Raw genomic sequence first — 19751 nt, forward strand, 5'->3', positions numbered from 1 at the left:
AGGCTCAGTTCCAACATCACCACCTCTGGGACCCTTTCTAACCATTGATTGCTGAGGCCCACAGCCTGGTCTGCCCTCCTCTTGGCCCCCACCTCGCATCTCTATGAGCTCACAAGCCTTTCTTCCCCTATCTTCATCTGGCCTCTGCCCCCAGGTCCATGACCTCCATCATTGTGACACCCAGTGGGAGCATGGGCATGCACACATACCGTGTTGCTCAGTAGCCTGGCTTAGAGCCTAGCAAGGAGAGTGTCCAGCCCCTGAGACAGAAGTCCTGGGGGAAACCCCCAACTCAGGACACACAGCCCCAGCTCCACCACCAGAGCAAGGCCTCTGGCCTGAGACAGCCTGCTCTCTGGGGACATAGAGGGGGCTGGGAAGAGGAGACCAACTTCCGTTCCCACCTAAGAGCAACTCCTCCCCCACCCACATTTCAGGAGGGCCAACTATAAATATCAGTGGGCCCTGGATGCTGATTCCCACGACACCAACCCCTCCCTGACCCCTTCCCTCATGCACATTGGCTGGGACCAGCCCCGCACTCCTGCAGCTTTAGGCCAGCCAGCAGGCAGGCCTCAGACACACACACACACACACACACACACACACACACACACACACACTTCCCACAGTGGTCAGGAAAGGAACAAATCACCTTTTTGGGTGATTTGAGCTCCCTTTCCACTCTCAGTTCTGACTCAGGCCCCACCTCTCCCTACTGTGAGTCCTTAGCTCTGGGAACCTCTACAGGCTGGGGGATGAAGGAGGCAGGAACATAATGGTAAAGAACACAGTATTAGAGAGTCTAGAATTTAATTACAGCCCTACCACTGGATGCATGACCTTGGGCAAGTGACTTGGCCTTTCTGAGCCTCAGTTTTCACCTCTCTAAAATGGATAAATAATTCCTACTTCTTCTGTTCATCAAGGATGAAAGCCCTTTACCTAGAATAGGAATCTGCTCCTGAGGTTGCTGTTACTCTATTTCCATCTCCTTCAGGAATGGGGGCAGCCCCAGCAAGATGGGGGATCCTGCTTAGGAATCTTTCAGAAAGGTCCCCAGGTCGGGTATTGGATGTGGGGGCCCTGTGAGAGGGTCTGTGTGGGATAAAGTGACACGGAAAAGAGGAGGTAGGCTCCAAAGGGAGCTGTCAGCCAGCCACTGACAGCCTGCCCAGGACCCTTCAGAAAAGGGGCAGGGGGGGAGGGAGTCTGCATCTGACTGACCCTCTTGGCTGAGACCTACACACCCTTCCCACTGTGAGGAGAAGCAGGACAGCCCCTCCCAGCCCTGACCCAAATCCTAATAGTCCCTTAGATGGATATCACTGAGCCAGAGTGCAATATAATCAATGTGTGCTGAACAGATGACCAAATGACACTCAGACCTGCCCAAAAGCAGATGAGCTGGGACAAAGAGAGGACAGGCACCAGCACCTCCTACATGACAGGGAGCCTAACCGCCTTTCTCTTCATTTGCCCACCCCTCGGGGGCCTCTTCAGAGGTAGGGGCAAAAGTCCAGGACTATGAGATGGCTCAATTGCCAGAGTTCCCATGGGGATATTACCACCACTCATAAGTGGCAGTGACTGCATAGTGAGGAGCAAAATGAAAACTGAGGGAGTGGAGGATCCTCTCTGCCCTGGACTGCTTGGAGCCATTGGGATGTTGGTGATGAGTTCCTGTATGTGTGAGATCAGGGTTGGTAGAGGTGAGGGAAAGTGAGTTTCAGGAAATGAGCAGCTGGAGAGGTTGAGGGTGTCACTGGAGGGACACTCTGGATAATAAACTAGCCAGAGCCTGGGCCCCCAGCTTAAAATCCCACTGTGTGGGCATCCTCTACCTTCACCCCCATAGGGGTAACTCTTCTCAACAGACCTTTGGGCAGATCCCAGCTAGCTCCCCGGATATGAGCTAATAGCTAATAAAATCCAGGCCCCAGCTGCTAGCTGAGACTCTACTTCTGGGTGTCTGGTGCCCACATGCTTCCAGCCACCCATTTGGAGCCCAGCTGAGCCCCTCCAGGTGCAGGTACAGTTGTTCCCCTTATCCATGGGGGATACGTTCCAAGACCCCGAGTGAATACCTGAAACCTCAGGTAGTTCTGAATCCTATATATACTATGTTCTCTCCTAAACAGGCACACCTAGTTTTATTGTGCTTCACAGATATTGCTTTTTTTTTTTACAAATTGAATGTTTGTGGCAACCCTTTGTCAAACAAATCTATTGGTGCTATTTTCATATTATGGATAGCATTTTTTAGCAATAAAGTATTTTTTAATTTTTATTAGAATATTCAAGAAGGAGGGAGGGAGAGAGAGAGAGAGAGAGAGAAACATCGATGTGAGAGAGATACATCAATCAGTTGCCTCCCACACACTCCCAGACTGGAGATTGAACCCAAAGCCTAGGTATATGCCCTGACCAGGAATTGAACCCATGACATTCAGTTCATCAGACAACACTCCAACCAACTGAGTAACACTGGCCAGGGAAGCAATAAAGTATTTTTAATTAAGGTATGTACATTGGTCTTTTTAGACATAGTGCTATTGCACACTTAATAGACTACAGTATAGTGTAAACATAACCTTTATATGCACTGGGGAACCAAAAAAATTGTGTTCTTCACTTTATTGCAAAGTTCGCTTCATTCTTGTGGTATGGATTCAAACCCTCAATATCTCTAAGGTATGCTTATACATTTTCACTTAAAGGAAGCAATTCACGCCTTCTTTTTGGCATATCTAAATTACCAGCATCACTAGTCTTGCAATTTGGGGCCATTAGTAAAATAAGGATTACTTGAACAAAACAGCCGATCTGATCTGATCATTGAGCCAGCTACTAAGTGATAAAGAAGTGGGGAGCACATACAGTGTGGAGAGATGCTGGACAAAGTGATGATCCATCACACTACTCAGAATGGTACACAATTTAAAACTTATGAATTATTTCTGGAATTTCCATTTAATATTTTCAGACCATGGTTTACCATGAAACCACAGAAAGCAAAACCATGAATAAGGGGGTACTTCTGTACTCAGATGGGAGCCTGTCCCTTCAACTGTTGACAGCCCTGGGGAAGGGGAGAAGTTGTAGGGACCTGGGTGGCCTTAGTCAGACTTCTGTTCCTCTCTGGGTCTCTGTGTAGGATCTTCATCCTTCAAGGTCAATTCTAAAATTTTGAGCTCAAGCCTCTTAGGAACAGGACAGGAGACTCTGCTTCTGTCCAGACAGAGCCAGATGCTTGTTCTGGGCCACATAACAAGGTAGGCTGGGCCTGGGACAGGACTGAGAGGCAACCCAGCCTGCCAGAGCTCCCAGGCATTGGGAAACCGATTTTCTCTGTGGCACAAAGCCCTGGGGCTCTCCTGGAATGAGAGTAGCAGCTTCTCTCCATCCCCACTTCCCATCTTACACCCCCTGATTCCAGCCCCACCCTGCCAAAAATAAACCCAGACCACCCCGTCTTGTACCAGCTAGACCCACCCAGCCCCTCCAGAGGCAGCTGAGTCACCGCTTGGAGCTGCTTCTTTTTTTAACTGTCTGAGTCACCAGTGTGGCTAAGTCTCCATGACACATACCTCAGGCTGCAGCCCCCAAAGGTCCAAATGAGGGAGGAGTCAGAATAGAGGCTGGCAGCAGGTGTGAGTTCAGGCTAGCGCCTCCAGGCCTGAGGAACTCACCCCCTAGCAATCCAGAGCCCAGACCTGCCCCTAATGATCCTGGCATTACCCTGCCCCATCTGCCAGGACAGTCCTTCAGGGATTTTGGTGACAAAGCCCATCTGCATCGGCCCTGCTTCCACAGCATATTGCCAGGAACAGAGGGTCTCCAGGCAATGGATGGAAAACAGCCCAAGGTCTGGTGAGCCCTGCAGGGTAGGAGTGAGCATGGCTTGGCTTTCTGAGCTGAAGGACACAGAGATGTTCAATTCCTGCCTTTCCTCACTCACTGGATCCAACTCAGACTGTGACCACTCTGCCCAGACCACCAGGAAGACTTTTTGTGGGACAGAAGCCCCCACTTCAAACCTTTCCTTGCTCTCTCTATGTTCCTTCCACAGAACCAACTGAGCTGCCGAACTTTCCCCCATCCCTGTCTCTCTCTCTGCCTCTGTCAGCCCCATCTCTCTGGCCTTGCTCTGTTATTCCTTTACCCAGTCTTGGTGGCAGTCCAAAGTGCTCCCTCTGCAGCTGGCACCTCCACAGGTTCTTCTCTGCCTTCCCAGTAGACATGACACACCTCACCTCCACCCATTCCCACAGAGACTCTGGGCTCCAGGGACCAATTCAAAGAGAAAGTTTCCATCTCCCTCAACCAAGTCCCCTCCTTCCCCTGTCCAAAAACACAGCTATATCCTGTCCCAGGGAGTGTCAAGATCCCACAGGCACTTCCTTAGCAGCTGAGAAAGCGGCGGGGGGGGGGGGGGGGGGGGGGGGGGGGGGCGGGGGGGGTAGTAAAGAGGGGGCCTTGGAGGCCCCTTTCCTCCTCCCTGCCTTTCCCCCGCCTGTTTGGAGCCTGCACAGCCTCAAACCCCATCTATCTCCTGTCTGTGCTATGGACTCCAGCTATAAATAGGGGCTCTGATTCTATTTTCTTTAAAAACAAGCACCAGACTCTGTTACCACAGGCCCAGAAAAGCACTCCCTGGCTGGGGCAGGGTGGGGACATTGTGTCCAGGCCCCTGCCTCTGATCACTGGGGCCCTAAAAGACAGAGGGGGACTAGAAAGAAGCCTGGAGGTGAGACAGGTTGGGTAGAGCTGGTCAAGCCCCCAGGTGCCGTCCTTGCCAGCAGTCCACTAGGGAATATGGCTGCCCCTCTCATCCTCCTGGGCCCGTCCTCCTTTCTTCCCATCTCCCTTCACCAAGCAGCCAGTCTTATCCCAAGACTCATAGTGTTCATGGAGAGAAGTGACAGTGACACAACTCCCCAAGCCACAGTGGAGTGTCTTTGCATCCCCAGTGCAGAGGAGCTTTGGGCTGTGGGGAAGGATGAGGAGAACTTTTATGAAGGAGCATGAGGGCATTTCACAGGCAGAGAAGAAAGAAGAGCTCACCACGTAGAAGGCCCTGAGCAGAGGCTGGGAGTAAGAACCTGACAGGTATGGATGGAAAACAGCCCAAGATCTGGTAAGGGTGGCACGTGGGGTGTTCAAGGGAGGTGCACAGGAAAGCCTGTGGATCAGGGGCAAGGTCACCCAGCACCCCACATCAGTGCTGCACTAGGGGGTTGAGGTTTGATCATAGGGCAATGGGAAGCCATCAAAGTCTTCCAGGCAAAGAAGGATAATGGAGTGACTTTCATTTTAGGTTAACTGTGGCTGCTATTAGCAAAACAAGGCAGAAAATTTAATAAGCCAGGCAATTGATGGTGGCCATCTGCTTTGCAGGATAGCACAGAGGAGCAAGAGGGAGAGATGAATTTGAAGGAGAATTTAAGGGTAGGATGGGTGTCCATAAAGAGGGAGGAGAGAGAATGTCTGAAACAACTTTTAGATTTCTGCCTAGCAGTGGGTGGGTGGTGGGACCTTCACTGCATGGGGAGCAGAGATGGCACTGACTCTGGCTTGAGATGGGCGGGCTTGGGGGTTCCTAGGGTTGTTTCTGGTGTAGATGTCTAGGGGTCATTGGCAGTGCCAGAGACAGAGATGTGGGTACCATAGCAAAGAGGTGGTACCTGAAGCCAGGAAAGAGAGATGGACTAGAGAATGTGGTAGTATGGGCACAGCTTGGAGGTACTGATAGGCTAGAGGGGTTACAGAATTAGTGAGCATGCTAGGTAGGGACCTATGCCAAGAGGATTCAAGCCTGTCGTGGGGGGACTCAGTCTGGGGATCTCTGGGGTACCTGGTTGGCACAGAGGCCACTAGCAAGGACATTTAGGTTACCTGGTCCACCCTCACAGGCCACACCCTCCCGGCAGCACGCCACCGGTATGGGAGCTTGCTGTTCTGCCTATCTGCTGTCAGCTCTGCCAATAGAAAATCCCTCATATGGGCCAAATGCTTCCTCATTTAATCTTTGTATTCCCTTAGGTGCTGATACTTCCTCTGTCAGTACATGTGTCTAGTCCTTCTGGATGATAGATGCCCTAGGCACAGGACACAGGCTCTGGGCCCTGTTCTCAAGAATTTCCAGTCTGGCCAGGCCTGTCAGCCCTTAGGCCAGAGGTGAATTCTGCTGTATCCACTGTAGTGACCACACCTCTCCACCAGCAGTTCCTCTTGGGCTGGGCTAGGCTGATCTGGCCAGGGTTTAGGTGTATGTGTCAGTCTCCACACCTAAGTCCCTTTTCACAGATGGGAAAACTGAGGCCAGAGAGGGTATGGCAGCATGTGGCTCTGAGTATAGTGTATGTGTGGGTTCCTGACCCAAGCCTCTGCTTCCCCCAGGTCTTCTGGACATGGAACCTCTGTCTGTGGGGTCATCCTACCTCCCTTCCCTATATTTCAGATGGGAGGACTAAGGCAAAGATAGTGGTGTCTTCTCTAAGGCACATAGCCTATTGAGCACAGGTTGGGTCAAATTGGTCCAGACCTCTGTCTGGCTTCCAATGTTCCCCCATCCCAGCTAACACTCACTGTCTCCAAGCTGTCTGCCAGGCTCAGAAAAGCCCTGAGGTACCTCTCCAACAGCCTTCCCTCAGGGATTTCTCATCCCAGAGCAGAAGGGATTCTGACAGAAGGGATGGCCCCTCAGCCTCCTGAAGGCAGGCTTCTCACCCTGGGTGGAAACCACACCTCCCACCTCTCCAGCCTCTTCCATGACCTCTAAGACCTCTATGGGCTGGTAGATCAGAGAGGGACCTTCTTCAGTGCTGAGTCACTTATCACTATTTTCTGGAACGTGTCATCCTCAGCCAGCCCTGAAGACCCAAAGCCAGACCCCAGCCAGCCATGCTGGGAGAGGCCAGCTACCAAACCATGCATGGAAAACAAAAGCTCTCCCCTTCCCTCACTCCCTCCCCCCTCTACCACCCCCAACCCTGAAAGAGGGAGCCTTAAGGACAGGAAGGGAAAAAGTGTGTCTTCCTCAGGCAGGGGGCCAGTTCTCACACTCAGGCAGATGCTCCACTTCTAAGTCACACATAGCAATCAACACCCGCTTCTATGTGCATACCACACCCTGACACCTACAGTACCAGGCTCAGGAAGCACATCAACAAGGTCTTGAATCCCTTTCCACGGCTGCTCTTTATGCCCTAGCACAGGTAACTATCTTCCTTGCCTCAGTTTTCACACTTGTAAAATGAGAGCAATCTCACAGGGACCCTGCTGGGGGTGGGGGCTGGGCAGGCCAGATGCCAGGCAAGCTCCTTCACTCTTTCTTCTCTCCAGAACCCCTACCTCAGCCTGGTCAACTGAGATGAGGGACCCATATTCCCTCCAGGGCCAGGAAAGCTAGGGGAAAGGGAATATGGATGAGGGCCTAGAAATCCTCCCTTTATAAGGAGGAAAATCACAGGACAAGAAAAGGCCTTTCCGAATTGCTTCAAGTCACAGAAGCCCCACCCCTTCATGCTCTGGCTTGGAGAACAGCAGGCTTCCACAAAGACTCCACTGAGGGCCCTGCTTCCTCCTGCCCCAGCCTTCCAGCCTGGGTGGACTCTGGGCTGCTTCTTCCAGCAAAACCTTTCATTTTCTCTCCCACTTCCTCTGTGTCCCACATGGCCCCAGGGTAGGAACACATGGCTGGGAGCCCAGGGCACCAACTCTGCCTGATCAGTGTCTGTGGACCAATCTCTGTATCTTACCCCACTAGTCCCCTGCTTCCTCCCCAGAGGCACTCACCTTCCAGAGGGGTTCCTAAATTGGACATGTACCTCAGTGTATGGCTCTTGGTATAGGTGGCCTCCAGGTGCTTGGTTAGAAGACCAGTAGCTGAGGCCAGTGACCAGGGTCAGGGCTCAGCCAATAACTGAGGAAGCCATTGTCCTGCCCTGTACTCCTTGGCAACCAAACATAAGGTCAAGTACCCTGAGAGTGAGTCTTGTGGTCAAGCGTTCTCCAAGTGTGGAGGAATGGGGACCACAGCTGAGGTCTCTGTAGTGTTGAGATGTAAAGATAGGGGTTTGCCCACAAGTACGGAGCCTCTCCAACAGCCTGCCCTCAGTGATTCCCACACTTTTTATACTGGGACAAGCTGTTGTCTCCTGAGAGGAACAGGAGTGGCCACTGTTTTAAGTTCCCCATGACTTTGAACTAATCTGCTGTTGGTCCTATGGCCGTGCCTTGAGGGTGCTTGAATGGCCCTGGGTTATGGACTCCATCTGGAACCAAGGACACAGGTAGTAAGCACTGAGGGTGCCAGGTGTATAAGCGTCTTCCAGGCAGCCAGCCCTGGCAGGTCCAGTATTCAGAGACAGGCTGGGCCCACCACACCGAATCCTCTCTTGTTCTGCACTCACTTCCACCACTACCCACTGTGCAAGGGTTAGGGTCTGCGCTGCTCCATGGGACTGAGTTCTCATACCAGTACATTTTCTCTCCCAGCTCTGCAATGGGAGGGAGCAGCATAGGGAATACCAGCCCCATCAGGTTCTAAATCAGAGAGAACTTTCCTACCCCAGCCTCGTTAGAGGTTCCCTGGCTTGGGCAGCAGAATACTGGGGATCTGGCTTGAGGTGACCTCAGGGAGGGCCCAGCTACAGGGGAAGGACACCTGGCCCATCCCTGCTCTCACACAGGGCCATTCACAAACACACCCATGAAGACAAAGGACCCTTCACCCTTGCTTTGGCACTCCCAGAATACCCCACTCTTCAGACTCCCCAGGGCAGGGGTGGGCAAACTTTTTGACTCGAGGGCCACAATGGGTTCTTAAACTGGACCGGAGGGCTGGAACAAAAGCATGGATGGAGTGTTTGTGTGAACTAATATAAATTCAAAGTAAACATCATTACATGAAAGGGTACGGTCTTTTTTTTTTTTTAGTTTTATTCATTTCAAACGGGCCGGATTCACCCATAGTGGAAGAGTACAGCTTCACCTAGAGCAGGAACCCCTCTGTCCCCAACTGGCTTGCGGGTTGTCCCCTCCTCACCCTCCTTGCTCCTGTCCACAGCAGCAGGCTCACTGCCGATATCTTGCCTTCTCCATCTCTCTTGGGTTTTTCCTTCCCCATCTCCCTCAGGTCTCAGTCTGGATCTCTGAGTTCAGTCTTTGTGGAGGAAGGGTCTTTATTTTCCATTCTCAGGTGTGGTTTTGTTTTGTTTTGTTTTCATTGTTAATCCTCACTTGAGGATATTGTTCCATTGACTTTTAGAGAGTGGAAAGGGGGAGACAGAGAGAGACGCATCATCTGGTTGCCTCCCACGTGCAAAGCCGGGATTGAGCCTGCAACCAAGGTATGTGTCCTTGACCAGAATCGAACCCTTCAAGTCCGCAGGACAATGCTCTATCCACTGAGCCAAACTTGCTAGGGCCCATTCTCAGTTTTAATATCTTTCTCAGGCTTTCTGTCTTTCCTAGGTTGGTTCTCCTTCTACATCCCTATCATTTCAGTATTGTATTTGTGGATGAATGAATATGGTTCTGCCTTCTCTCACCATCCATCTCTCAGCTCCTGCTCTGTCTCTGTACCAATAAGTCCTTCCTCAACAACACATGTTGAGGTCTCCCACCACCCACACTTGACTGTGCGCCTAGGCACTCCCCACTGGCCATCCTGCCCAGCAGCTCTCAGCTCCCAAACTTTCTCCCTTATAAAGTCAGACAGCAGCAAACACCCAGGAATGCTGCTGCTGCCCATGACGCATGCTGGCTGTGGGGCTGCCTGGCTGCCCCCAAGCGACCAGGAATGTGGCAGGAGCAGGCACAAGGAATCAATTGCCAGGGAGGCGTGAGGTGGGGGTGGGGGTGCCCAGACAGGTGGCAAGGCCAGCACTGCAGGCTTTCTGCTTTTCTCTGTCAAATTGCTTCTCCTCTGGGGCCTCGGGTGTTCAAAGAAATGGAAGCCAAGTCCCCCTACTGCAGGCAGGGCTACAGAGAATTTTGTGGTCCCCACAACCCAGGAAGTGGGGACCAGGCTGAGAAGGCAAGAGGCCCCAGGCCAGACTCTTTAGACTGTTCTGGAGCAAGGGTGATATTCCCAGATACAACCAGGATGGGGCAGAGGGAAGAGAGGAGGCAAAGACTAAGACAGGGAGAGATGAGGGAAAACAGAGGCAGAGACAAGCAGCAGGGTGACTGAAGAGCCAGGACAGAGATGAGGAGAGATGGGACAGAGCCAGGGAGAGACAGTCTGGCTAGCCTATTCCTCAGGACTCAGAAGGAGCAGGGTCTGCAGCAGCCCACTCCCCCCATCCCCATCCCCGACTGGAAAGGCACCATACTTGAAACCTGTCCCTAGCCTGGGAGGTGGTCGACAGCCTGATGTGCACATACTCTGCCCCTTGTCACAAGAGCCTATTGACAGGCAGTCACTTGGGCATCACCATGGAAGTAAGCCTCAGGTTTAGGATCCTCCCCCCGACTCCCTGCAGAGCAGGAGCCAGGTTCCCATTCATAAATGTCCCAGGAGTGCCCCCAGGGAGCCAGAAGATGCCCACATAACCTGTGCCCTGCCAGAGGGTGGCTTGCTAGGGGCCCTTGGCCTAAGCTTCATCTCCCCATGTGAGAAGGGGCTTGGTAGGGAAGGACACAAGCTCTTTCTGTGCTCCCAGCCCTTGTCTCAGGAAGAGGAATGGAGCTGCCCAGCCCTGGGCACAGACAGCAGTGCCCTGTTCATGGGCAGGAAGGGTGGGATGTTATGGGCCTTCTCCACCTTCAGTAAACCTCTTAGAATCTAAGACTTAGATGGATGGGCGCCAAGGAGGAGGGGCAGAAACCCTCCAGGAACACAGGGCCCCTTTCACAGAGCCAGGCCCAGCCAAGTCATTGTGGGTGGGCACTGAGGGGCAAGACAGGCCTAGGCACAATCACTGTTCTGTCCTGGCAGCTCCCAGCACACACACACACACACACACACACACACGCACACACGCACACACGCACACACGCACATGCACAAACACGCAGCCTCATGCAAATCCAAAACACACCCCTAGCAGCCACCCACACACTTGCACACACATGAAAATACACATCTGTATTACTCTGGACACTCACCTATCTTCCTTCTTCTAGGCAGAGAAACTCATACATATGGGATTCTTCTTGCTCCTTCACTTATCCCCCTGACCCTGTGGAGCATCCTGCTCCCACCATTCTGAAAGGTTGGCACCACTCCGGCAGCCCACAACATGAACCCTCTGCACACCCATATTAGAGAGCAAACCTCTGGATGGGGGAGGGACCTCCAGGAATAATCCCAACAGACAGGAGGAGGAAGGATTGGAAGGAGTGCTCATTTTACAAAATGGTGACCGGGAGGCTTCCTGTACACCGCACACTGGGGATCAAGCCTCCAACCCTAGCATGGGCCCTTCTCCAGCTGCTGCAGGCCTGAGATGGTATTTTGATGAATCATGGGTCTTCTTGACCCAAGAGAATCAAGGGGAGGTCTCCAGACATTTCTAATTCCTCCTCTCCTCCCAGACCACCCAAATCCCCAGCAGCCACTAAGCCCAATTTAGTCATGTTACCTTTCCTTCTACTCTCCTCTGTCTTCAACATTCTGGAGCCTATATATTCCTGCCGGTCTCTCACTTGTCCTTGTCCTTGTCCTTGCTTCCTATTCCCCTCCCTCTCTGCTCCTCTACGCCACCTTTATCTCCCCCAGGAAGCCCTTGGGGATTGACTTCTAGCTCATTACTTCTTTATCCTGTACCACCTATTCATTCAAATTCCCTCTCCAACTGCCCCCTCCCCAGGACAGAGATTCTAGGTTCTTGCATCTGCAGCCATCAGAGACAGTAAGAGGCAGAAGAAGAACAGAAAGTAGAGGCAGCGAGGTGGGCGGCGGGGGGACTGTCAGAGTTTCCAAAACCCTGGCCAGCAAGGCCTCAGAAGCCTCTGTTGGGTGGAGGGGCTCCCTGGCCTGTGAACTCCCAGCATAGCACAAGGCTGCTGTGTGAGCCTTTCCCTGCCTGGCCCCACTAGAAACAGCAGGGTCCAGCCCCTCAATGAGCCCATTCAGATTCCAGCCCTCTGGAAAGTACCTCTACTAGTACATCCTGCTGCCCTCCCACTTGGGCCTGGAGAACCAGGCCAAACTGGCTGCTGGCAGGGCACTGGAGGCAGGTTGGTTAGAGCCAGCCATCTACTTCAATTCCTGCTTAATCCAGAGCCCTGACCTTGATCATGCCCTAGCAGATTTATTTTTTTTAATATATTTTTATTGATTTCAGAAAGGAAGGGAGAGAGAGAGAGAGATGGAAACATCAATGATGAGAGAGAATCATTAATCAGCTGCCTCCTACATGCCCCACACTAGGGATTGAGCCTGCAACCCTAGTATGTGCCCTGATCAGGAATCAAACCATGACCTCCTGGCCAATGCTCAACCATTGAGCCACACCGGCCAAGCCCCAACAGATTTATATCCACCTTTAGCAAAAGGGAGTACAGATGGGTGTGTGGGTTCATTCCCACACAGGGGAGAGAACTGGGCCCTCTCTCTGTGGGTGGTAGGTAAATGTTCAGCAACAGGTTCTCTGGGAGAGAGTGAGCCCTGATTTGTGGTTTTGGCCTCTTTACATCATGGTATAAATATTCTCACCAGGCAACATCACCTGGCTAACAATATCCCTAAAAATTTACAACCAGCTATTGCCAGCTGCTATGAGCTCTGGTCCACCACCATGGTGGCCCTGTTCTACAGGGGCCACGTGCCCCAACCTCTGCAACTGTGTGTGCCCTCAGTGTAGTGTGCTGCATTTTGTTATTAAGAATCGATGTCCTTGAAGGTAAGTTACCCACAGGTCCCCTGACGTGTCCCTTACCAGCACCAAGGTCTGTTGGCCTTGCTGGGCTTACTGGGCCATGTTCTCAGCTGGTTTTGAAGTTCTTATTTGACTCCTTTACCTCCCCAATCAAAGGCTCCTGTGTTTCCAGCAAGTGCCAGCAAAGGAGATGACTATAAGGGTTGTAAGCTCAGCCCAAGTGGAAAAGCGTTATCCTTGGACATCCCTCACATAGTGCTGACTGCCTGTAGGGCATACATGCCTCCGACTCCTCCAGTGGCTATTTTTTCAGGCACACATCAGCTGGTTCAGGTTGGCCGGGGACTAGTAGGTATATAGCCAATGCTAGACCATCCCTATCAAGCCATCAGCCTTTATTCACTCACATGGGGTTTAAGGGAAGCCTAACAGGGATGAATCATCTTTTTAAACCATTACTGTCTGCCTCTCCCAGCCTTGGACATCTGGGGGACAGACTCAAAGTTATTTTTGGCCCTAATCTCCACAAAGGAATAGACCAGAAATTGTAGCAGCAAGTTGGAGGGCAAGAGAGGCTAATTTGAGGAAACTGCCTGGAAGGAGGTGGCAACTTAAAAAGAGGAGGTGTCCCAGCATGGGACAAAAGGAACCCTGGACAGTGACCACTAACCCTATGAAACCACTGCTGCTTTGGGAGGCTCACGGGCCTGCCCAGCAGACCCTCAGCTCCTCCCAAGCCTTGTCTTCAGCCTCAGACCCTGCCTTAGAGAACTCAGCTGTTGTCATCCCTGGCTTGCAAACAATGGAACCGGATCTGACTGCTCACCAGGGACCAGTAATAGCTCTACCGCAGGATGCAACATGGGGTGATGCAGGAAGTTTTGGCCCATTTGGGGTCTAGCACTGCACATGGCCTCCATCTGGCCTTAGAACTTTTGCTTCTCTATGGACTCAGACCAAATAAGCTGCCTCTGCCCACCCCCAAAAGCAGCTGGGAGCATGGCCCAAGAGGAAAGCAAAGATGGGTGAGCTGCCTGACAGCAACACCACCAGGCCCCAGCCAACCCACGGAGGTGGGGCATAGCATGCAAAGTGGCCAAAGTGTAAGGGTACTTAGGAGAAGAAATTTGAACAGGGATCAGTTGAGGGTAAAGGTGATTCTTCTGGAACTCCAGTCCTGGGATTTGTGACCACCAAGAGAGGTGATCACATCAGTGATGGTTTTCCTTTGGGCCAAGGAGGGGCCAGACCCAGATTCTGCTGGGGCTGAGGGGAAGAGAGCCATTGCTGATAGAGGACCCTGGCCCCAGGAACCTCTGAAGAGGAGACCTGAGTTGCTTGAAATTGCTGGGTTGGGCCTTCTTCAGAGGCAAAATCTAGGCTGGGTACCTTCTGGGGCCAGGACCAAGCAGGTGCTGGGATCTGGCTGAGGCCCATGGGACAGCCATGTGGAAGACCATGAGGGTGCGCCAGCATGAAACCGTTCCCTACAGCACACATATTCACTCTGTAGCACCTGTCCTCCTCCAGGCAAGGGTCTGAGACTTGACTAAAACTCCCTCTCTCACACAGCCTCCTTCTTCGGTGAGAACCACCTGGAGGTGTTAATGGCCACAGTTCTGACCAACATAGACCTACAGCTACAGTTCTCCACATCCCAGCGTGAAGCCCTGCTTCTCCTGGCAGCAGGCCCAGCTGACCACCTCCTCCTGCAGCTCAATTCTGGACGCCTGCAGGTCAGTGACATCTCCCTGCTGAACTCTAGCTTTCAATGGCCCCTAACCAGCTATGTGACCTTGTGCAAGTCATTTTCACCTTGGGGTCTCAAGTTCTCCACTGTGAGATGGACAACTGAATCCCAGAAGCTGTGAGTCTGTCATGAACTTGCTCTTCCCTCCTGTTCTCCAATCTCACTTCTTACCACAACTCTAGCTGGCCTTTAGGTGCTGACTACTCCAATGGCTTTCAGTTCCCTGGTTATCTATAGTCTCTTGCTGCCAGGTGTTTTCTCACTCAACTCCCTGTGCCTCATGCCTGTCTCACCAACTCCCTGCACCTAACACTAGTCTCTCCTTGAAGTCTCAGCATGGACATTTCTCCCTCCCCCTACCCCCACCCCACCCAGTGATCACCTGGACTCTGCTTAGCAATAATCATGTCTGTAGATGATGGTAACAACAGTACTGCCACAGCTTCCTCGTTTTCCCATTTAATCCTTCAAGTCACTGCAAGCTATATTAGCAAGGATTCCTCTGGCTCTATCTTGAGGCTTCTCCCTAACCATGAAGAGTTTGAGAACCCAAGGTCTTAGTCCAAATGAGAGTCAGCTGATTCCAGGCCACACTGAGGAGAGGACTACGGCCTGATCACCCATCAATCCATCTGCTGCTGCCATTGCTTCTCACTACCATAAGATATCACTGTTAAACCTGGCCTGGTTATAGCCTGGTCCTGATACCCTTCCTCTCTGCCAGATGCAATAAGGCCACACCCCTACAGAGGTGCTCCCTACTTGGACTGCCAAGGTCTCATTAATAGTGCTCTGCTCTTTCAGTTCCCCTACTCTGCCAGGACCTGTTCTGCCTTCTGGTTGTGGGAGCATTGCACCAGAGTCAGTTCTGGTGTCAATGTCCTGCAGTCAAAACCATGTCCCTCTTCTCTCCCTAGGATCTCCCCTCACTTTAGGTCACGGAGCTTTTCTTACTAAACCTTCACAATGCAGAACCTCTGGTTGGGCTCCCCATCCCTGAATAGTGAGCCTGGCTGCTTTGGTAACCCTCCATGTTTGCCCCACTCAGGGCCCTCAGCAGGGGGTTCCCAGGTGCCCATGATGAAATCTTTTATATTCCAAAGTAATTTTTCTAGCATCTCCCAGCCAAGGAAAGAGGGAACAAATTTTTTTTAACCCAGATTGAATGTCTAGGAGAGCATCCTCTAGATATCAGTTATTTGTGGATAGGGACCACATCTGACTCATATCAGAGACCAGAGGCTATCCAGGCCTCATAGGGATCATTCTGGTGAGCGTTTAGAAAATAAGAGATGACAGAAAGGAGAGAGAGTGGCATGAGAAGACCTTGTCCTAGGCCCTAGGGACCAACTATGCTTTTCCAGCAAAAGTGGTAGATTCACAGGGCTGCCTCCCCTACTCCCCATCTCTCCTCAGGTCAGACTTGTCCTAGGCCGGGAGGAACTGAGGCTGCAGACCCCATCAGAGATGCTGCTGAGTGACTCCGTCCTCCACACAGTGGGTCTAATGATATCAGATGGCTGGGCCTGGTTGTCAGTAGATGGGCTCCTCAACACTTCCACCCCAGTCGCAGGGGGGCCTCTGAAGGTCCCCTATGGGCTCTTTGTGGGGGGCACTGGAAGCCTGGGCCTGCCCTACCTGAGGGGAACCAGCCGACCTCTGAGGGGTTGCCTCCATGCAGCCACCCTCAATGGCCACAGCCTCCTTCAGCCACTAAGCCCAGATGTGCATGAGGGCTGTGCTGAAGAGTTTTCTGCTGGTGATGATGTGGCCCTGGGCTTCTCTGGGCCCCACTCACTGGCAGCCTTCCCTCCTTGGAGCACTCGGAATGAAGGCACCCTGGAGTTTACACTCATCACAAGGAGCCAGCAGGCACCCCTGGCCTTCCAGGCAGGCGGTCAGCGTGGGGACTTCATCTACTTGGATATATTTGAAGGCCACCTGCGAGCTGTGGTCGAGAAAGGCAAGGGCACTGTGTTGCTCCACAACAGTGTGCCTGTGGCCGATGGACAGCCCCACGAGGTCAGTGTCCACATGGATGCTCACCAGCTGGAAATCTCCGTGGACCAGTACCCAACACGTACTTCCAACCGTGGGGTCCTCAGCTACCTGGAGCCACGTGGTAGTCTTCTCCTCGGGGGGCTAGATGCAGAGGCCTCTCACCACCTCCAGGAACACCGCCTGGGCCTGGCCACTGGGGCTGTCAGTGTCTCCCTACTGGGCTGCATGGAGGACCTCAGCATCAATGGCCAGAGGTGGGGGCTCCGGGAGGCTTGGCTGACTCGCAATATGGTGGCCGGCTGCAAGCCTGAGGAAGATGAATATGAAGAGGATGCTTATGGCCCCTATGAAGTTTTCTCCACCCTGGCACCTGAAGTTTGGCCAGCCATGGAGCTGCCTGAGCCCTGTGTGCCTGAATCTGGGCTGCCTCCTATCTTTGACAATTTCACCCAACTGCTGACCATCAGCCCCTTGGTAGTGGCCGAGGGTGGCACAGCCTGGCTTGAATGGCGGCATGTGCAACCCACCCTGGACCTGAGAGAGGCTGAACTGCGCAAATCCCAGGTGCTGTTCAGTGTGAGCCGCGGGCCGCGACACAGCAAGCTAGAGCTGGACATTCCGGGCGCGCGGACTCGGCAAATGTTCACTCTCCTAGATGTGGTGAACCGCAAGGCCCGCTTTGTCCACAATGGCTCTGAGGACACCTCCGACCAGCTGGTGCTGGAGGTGTCAGTGACAGCTCAGGGGCCCGTGCCCTCCTGCCTTCGGAGGGGCCAAACTTACATTCTGCCCATCCAGATAAACCCTGTCAATGACCCACCCCGTGTCATCTTTCCACATGGCAGCCTCATGGTGATCCTGGAACACACACAGAAGCCACTGGGGCCTGAGGTTTTCCAGGCCTATGACCCAGACTCCCCCTGCGAGGACCTTACCTTCCAGCTCCTGGCTAGTGGCCCCGTGGAACGCCGAGACAAACCCGGGGAGCCAGCAACCGAGTTCTCCTGCCGGGAGCTGGAGGCAGGCAGCCTTGTCTATGTCCACAGCGGTGGGCCTGCCCAGGACCTCATCTTCCGGGTCAGCGATGGGCTGCAGGCCAGCTCCCTGGCCACACTGAAGGTGGTGGCTATCCGGCCAGCCATTCAGATCCGCCACAACACAGGGTTGCGCCTGGCCCAGGGCTCTGCTGCACTGGTCTTGCCCACCAACTTGTCAGTGGAGACAAATGCTGTAGAGCAGGATGTGAGTGTGCTATTCCGAGTCACTGGAGCCCTGCAGTTCGGGGAGCTGCAGAAGCAGGGATCAGGCGGGGCAGAGGGTGCAGAATGGTGGGCCACACAGGCCTTTCACCAGCGGGACGTGGAACAGGGCCGCGTGAGGTACCTAAGCACTGACCCACAGCACCATGCTGAGGACATGGTAGAGAAACTGACCCTGGAGGTGCAGGTGGGTCAGGAGACCCTAAACAATCTGTCCTTCCCTGTGACAGTCCAGAGAGCCACCGTGTGGCTGCTGCGGCTGGAGCCACTGCACACTCAGAACACCCGGCAGGAGGCCCTTACCACAGCCCACTTGGAGGCCACCCTAGAGGAGGCAGGCCTGAGCCCCACCACTTTTCACTATGAAGTGGTTCAGGCCCCCAGGAAAGGAAATCTTCGACTCCAGGGCATGCGGCTATCAGAAGGTCAGGGCTTCACCCAAGATGACCTTCAAGCTGGAAGGGTGACATATGGGGCCACAGCACGTTCCTCAGAGGTGGTCGAGGATGTCTTCCATTTCCGTGTCACAGCTCCGCCACACTTCTCCCCTCTCTACACCTTCCCCATCCATATTGGTGGTGACCCAGATGCTCCTGTCCTCACCAATGTTCTCCTTTCAGTCCCTGAAGGTGGTGAGGCTATCCTCTCCGCTGACCACCTCTTCATCAAGAGTCTTAACAGTGCCAGCTATCTCTATGAGGTCATGGAGTGGCCCCGCCATGGGAGGTTGACGTGGCAGGGGACACAAGACAAGACCATCATGGTGACATCCTTTACTAATGAGGACCTGCTGCAAGGCCGGCTGGTGTACCAGCATGATGACTCTGAGACCACAGAAGATGACATTCCATTTGTAGCTACCCGCCAGGGGGAGGGCAGCGGTGGCATGGCCTGGGAGGAGGTACGTGGTGTCTTCCGAGTGGCCATCCAGCCCGTGAATGACCACGCCCCCGTGCAGACCATCAGCCGCATCTTCCATGTAGCCCGGGGTGGGCAGCGACTACTCACTACAGATGACGTGGCCTTTAGCGATGCTGACTCTGGCTTTACTGATGCCCAACTGGTGCTGACCCGCAAGGACCTCCTCTTTGGCAGTATTGTGGCTGTGGATGACCCCATGCGGCCCATCTACCGCTTTACTCAGGAGGACCTCAGGAAGAAGCGAGTACTATTCGTGCACTCCGGGGCTGACCGCGGCTGGATCCAGCTACAGGTGTCTGATGGGCAGCACCAGGCCACCACACTGCTTGAAGTGCAGGCTTCAGAGCCCTACCTCCATGTGGCCAATGACTCTAACCTCGTGGTCCCTCAAGGAGGCCAGGGCACCATTGACACAGCTGTACTCCACCTGGACACCAACCTAGACATCCGCAGTGGGGATGAGGTTCACTATCATGTCACAGCTGGCCCACAATGGGGGCAGCTGCTCCGGGCAGGCCAGCCAGCCACAGCCTTCTTTCAGCAGGATCTGCTGAATGGGGCCGTTCTCTACAGCCACAACGGCAGCCTCAGCCCCCATGATACCCTGGCCTTGTCTGTAGATGCAGGACCTATGCACACGAATGCCACCCTACAAGTGACCATTGCCCTAGAAAGGCCACTGGCCCCACTGCACCTGGTCCAGCACAAGAAGGTCTATGTCTTCCAGGGAGAGGCGGCTAAGATCAGAAAGGATCAGCTGGAGGTAAAGGGCTGGGGGATGAGCAGCATATGGGCCTTCATGCTGTGTGTGCTTGGATGTTTCCGGTATGCCTGTGGTGGCTTCTGGGTCAGGTGTATGTACATGCCTTGGGTATGCTCCTGTTCACATGCATGTTGTGTGCCCAAGAGTTTCTGGGGAATTTGTTGTACATAAAGCTACCTGTGCATTGTGTGTACCTCCATATGTGTACATGCTGTGGTTAACGA

General features: G+C 53.3%; 1 protein-coding gene across 3 annotated transcripts in view; it reads left to right on the top strand.

Annotated features, from left to right (window-relative positions):
• The window catches only part of CSPG4 (chondroitin sulfate proteoglycan 4), a 36037-nt gene that overhangs the window by 5259 nt on the left and 11027 nt on the right, over positions 1-19751 (top strand). Inside the window, exons 2-4 of one of the 3 annotated variants that reach the window (XM_070429944.1) lie at positions 5045-5112; positions 14406-14569; positions 16000-19527. In XM_070429944.1, coding sequence (XP_070286045.1) covers positions 14441-14569; positions 16000-19527 — 3657 coding nt within the window. In that variant the 5' untranslated portion in view covers positions 5045-5112; positions 14406-14440. Of the gene's footprint in view, positions 1-4973; positions 5113-14405; positions 14570-15999; positions 19528-19751 lie in introns of all 3 variants that reach the window. The other 2 variants (XM_070429945.1, XM_070429940.1) reach the window with 2 other exon arrangements.

The sequence above is a fragment of the Myotis yumanensis genome, unplaced genomic scaffold, assembly GCF_028538775.1.
Source record: "Myotis yumanensis isolate MYYU_CA2020_CCGP unplaced genomic scaffold, mMyoYum1.0.hap1 SCAF_1, whole genome shotgun sequence".
In the NCBI taxonomy this organism is placed as follows: Eukaryota; Metazoa; Chordata; class Mammalia; order Chiroptera; family Vespertilionidae; genus Myotis; species Myotis yumanensis.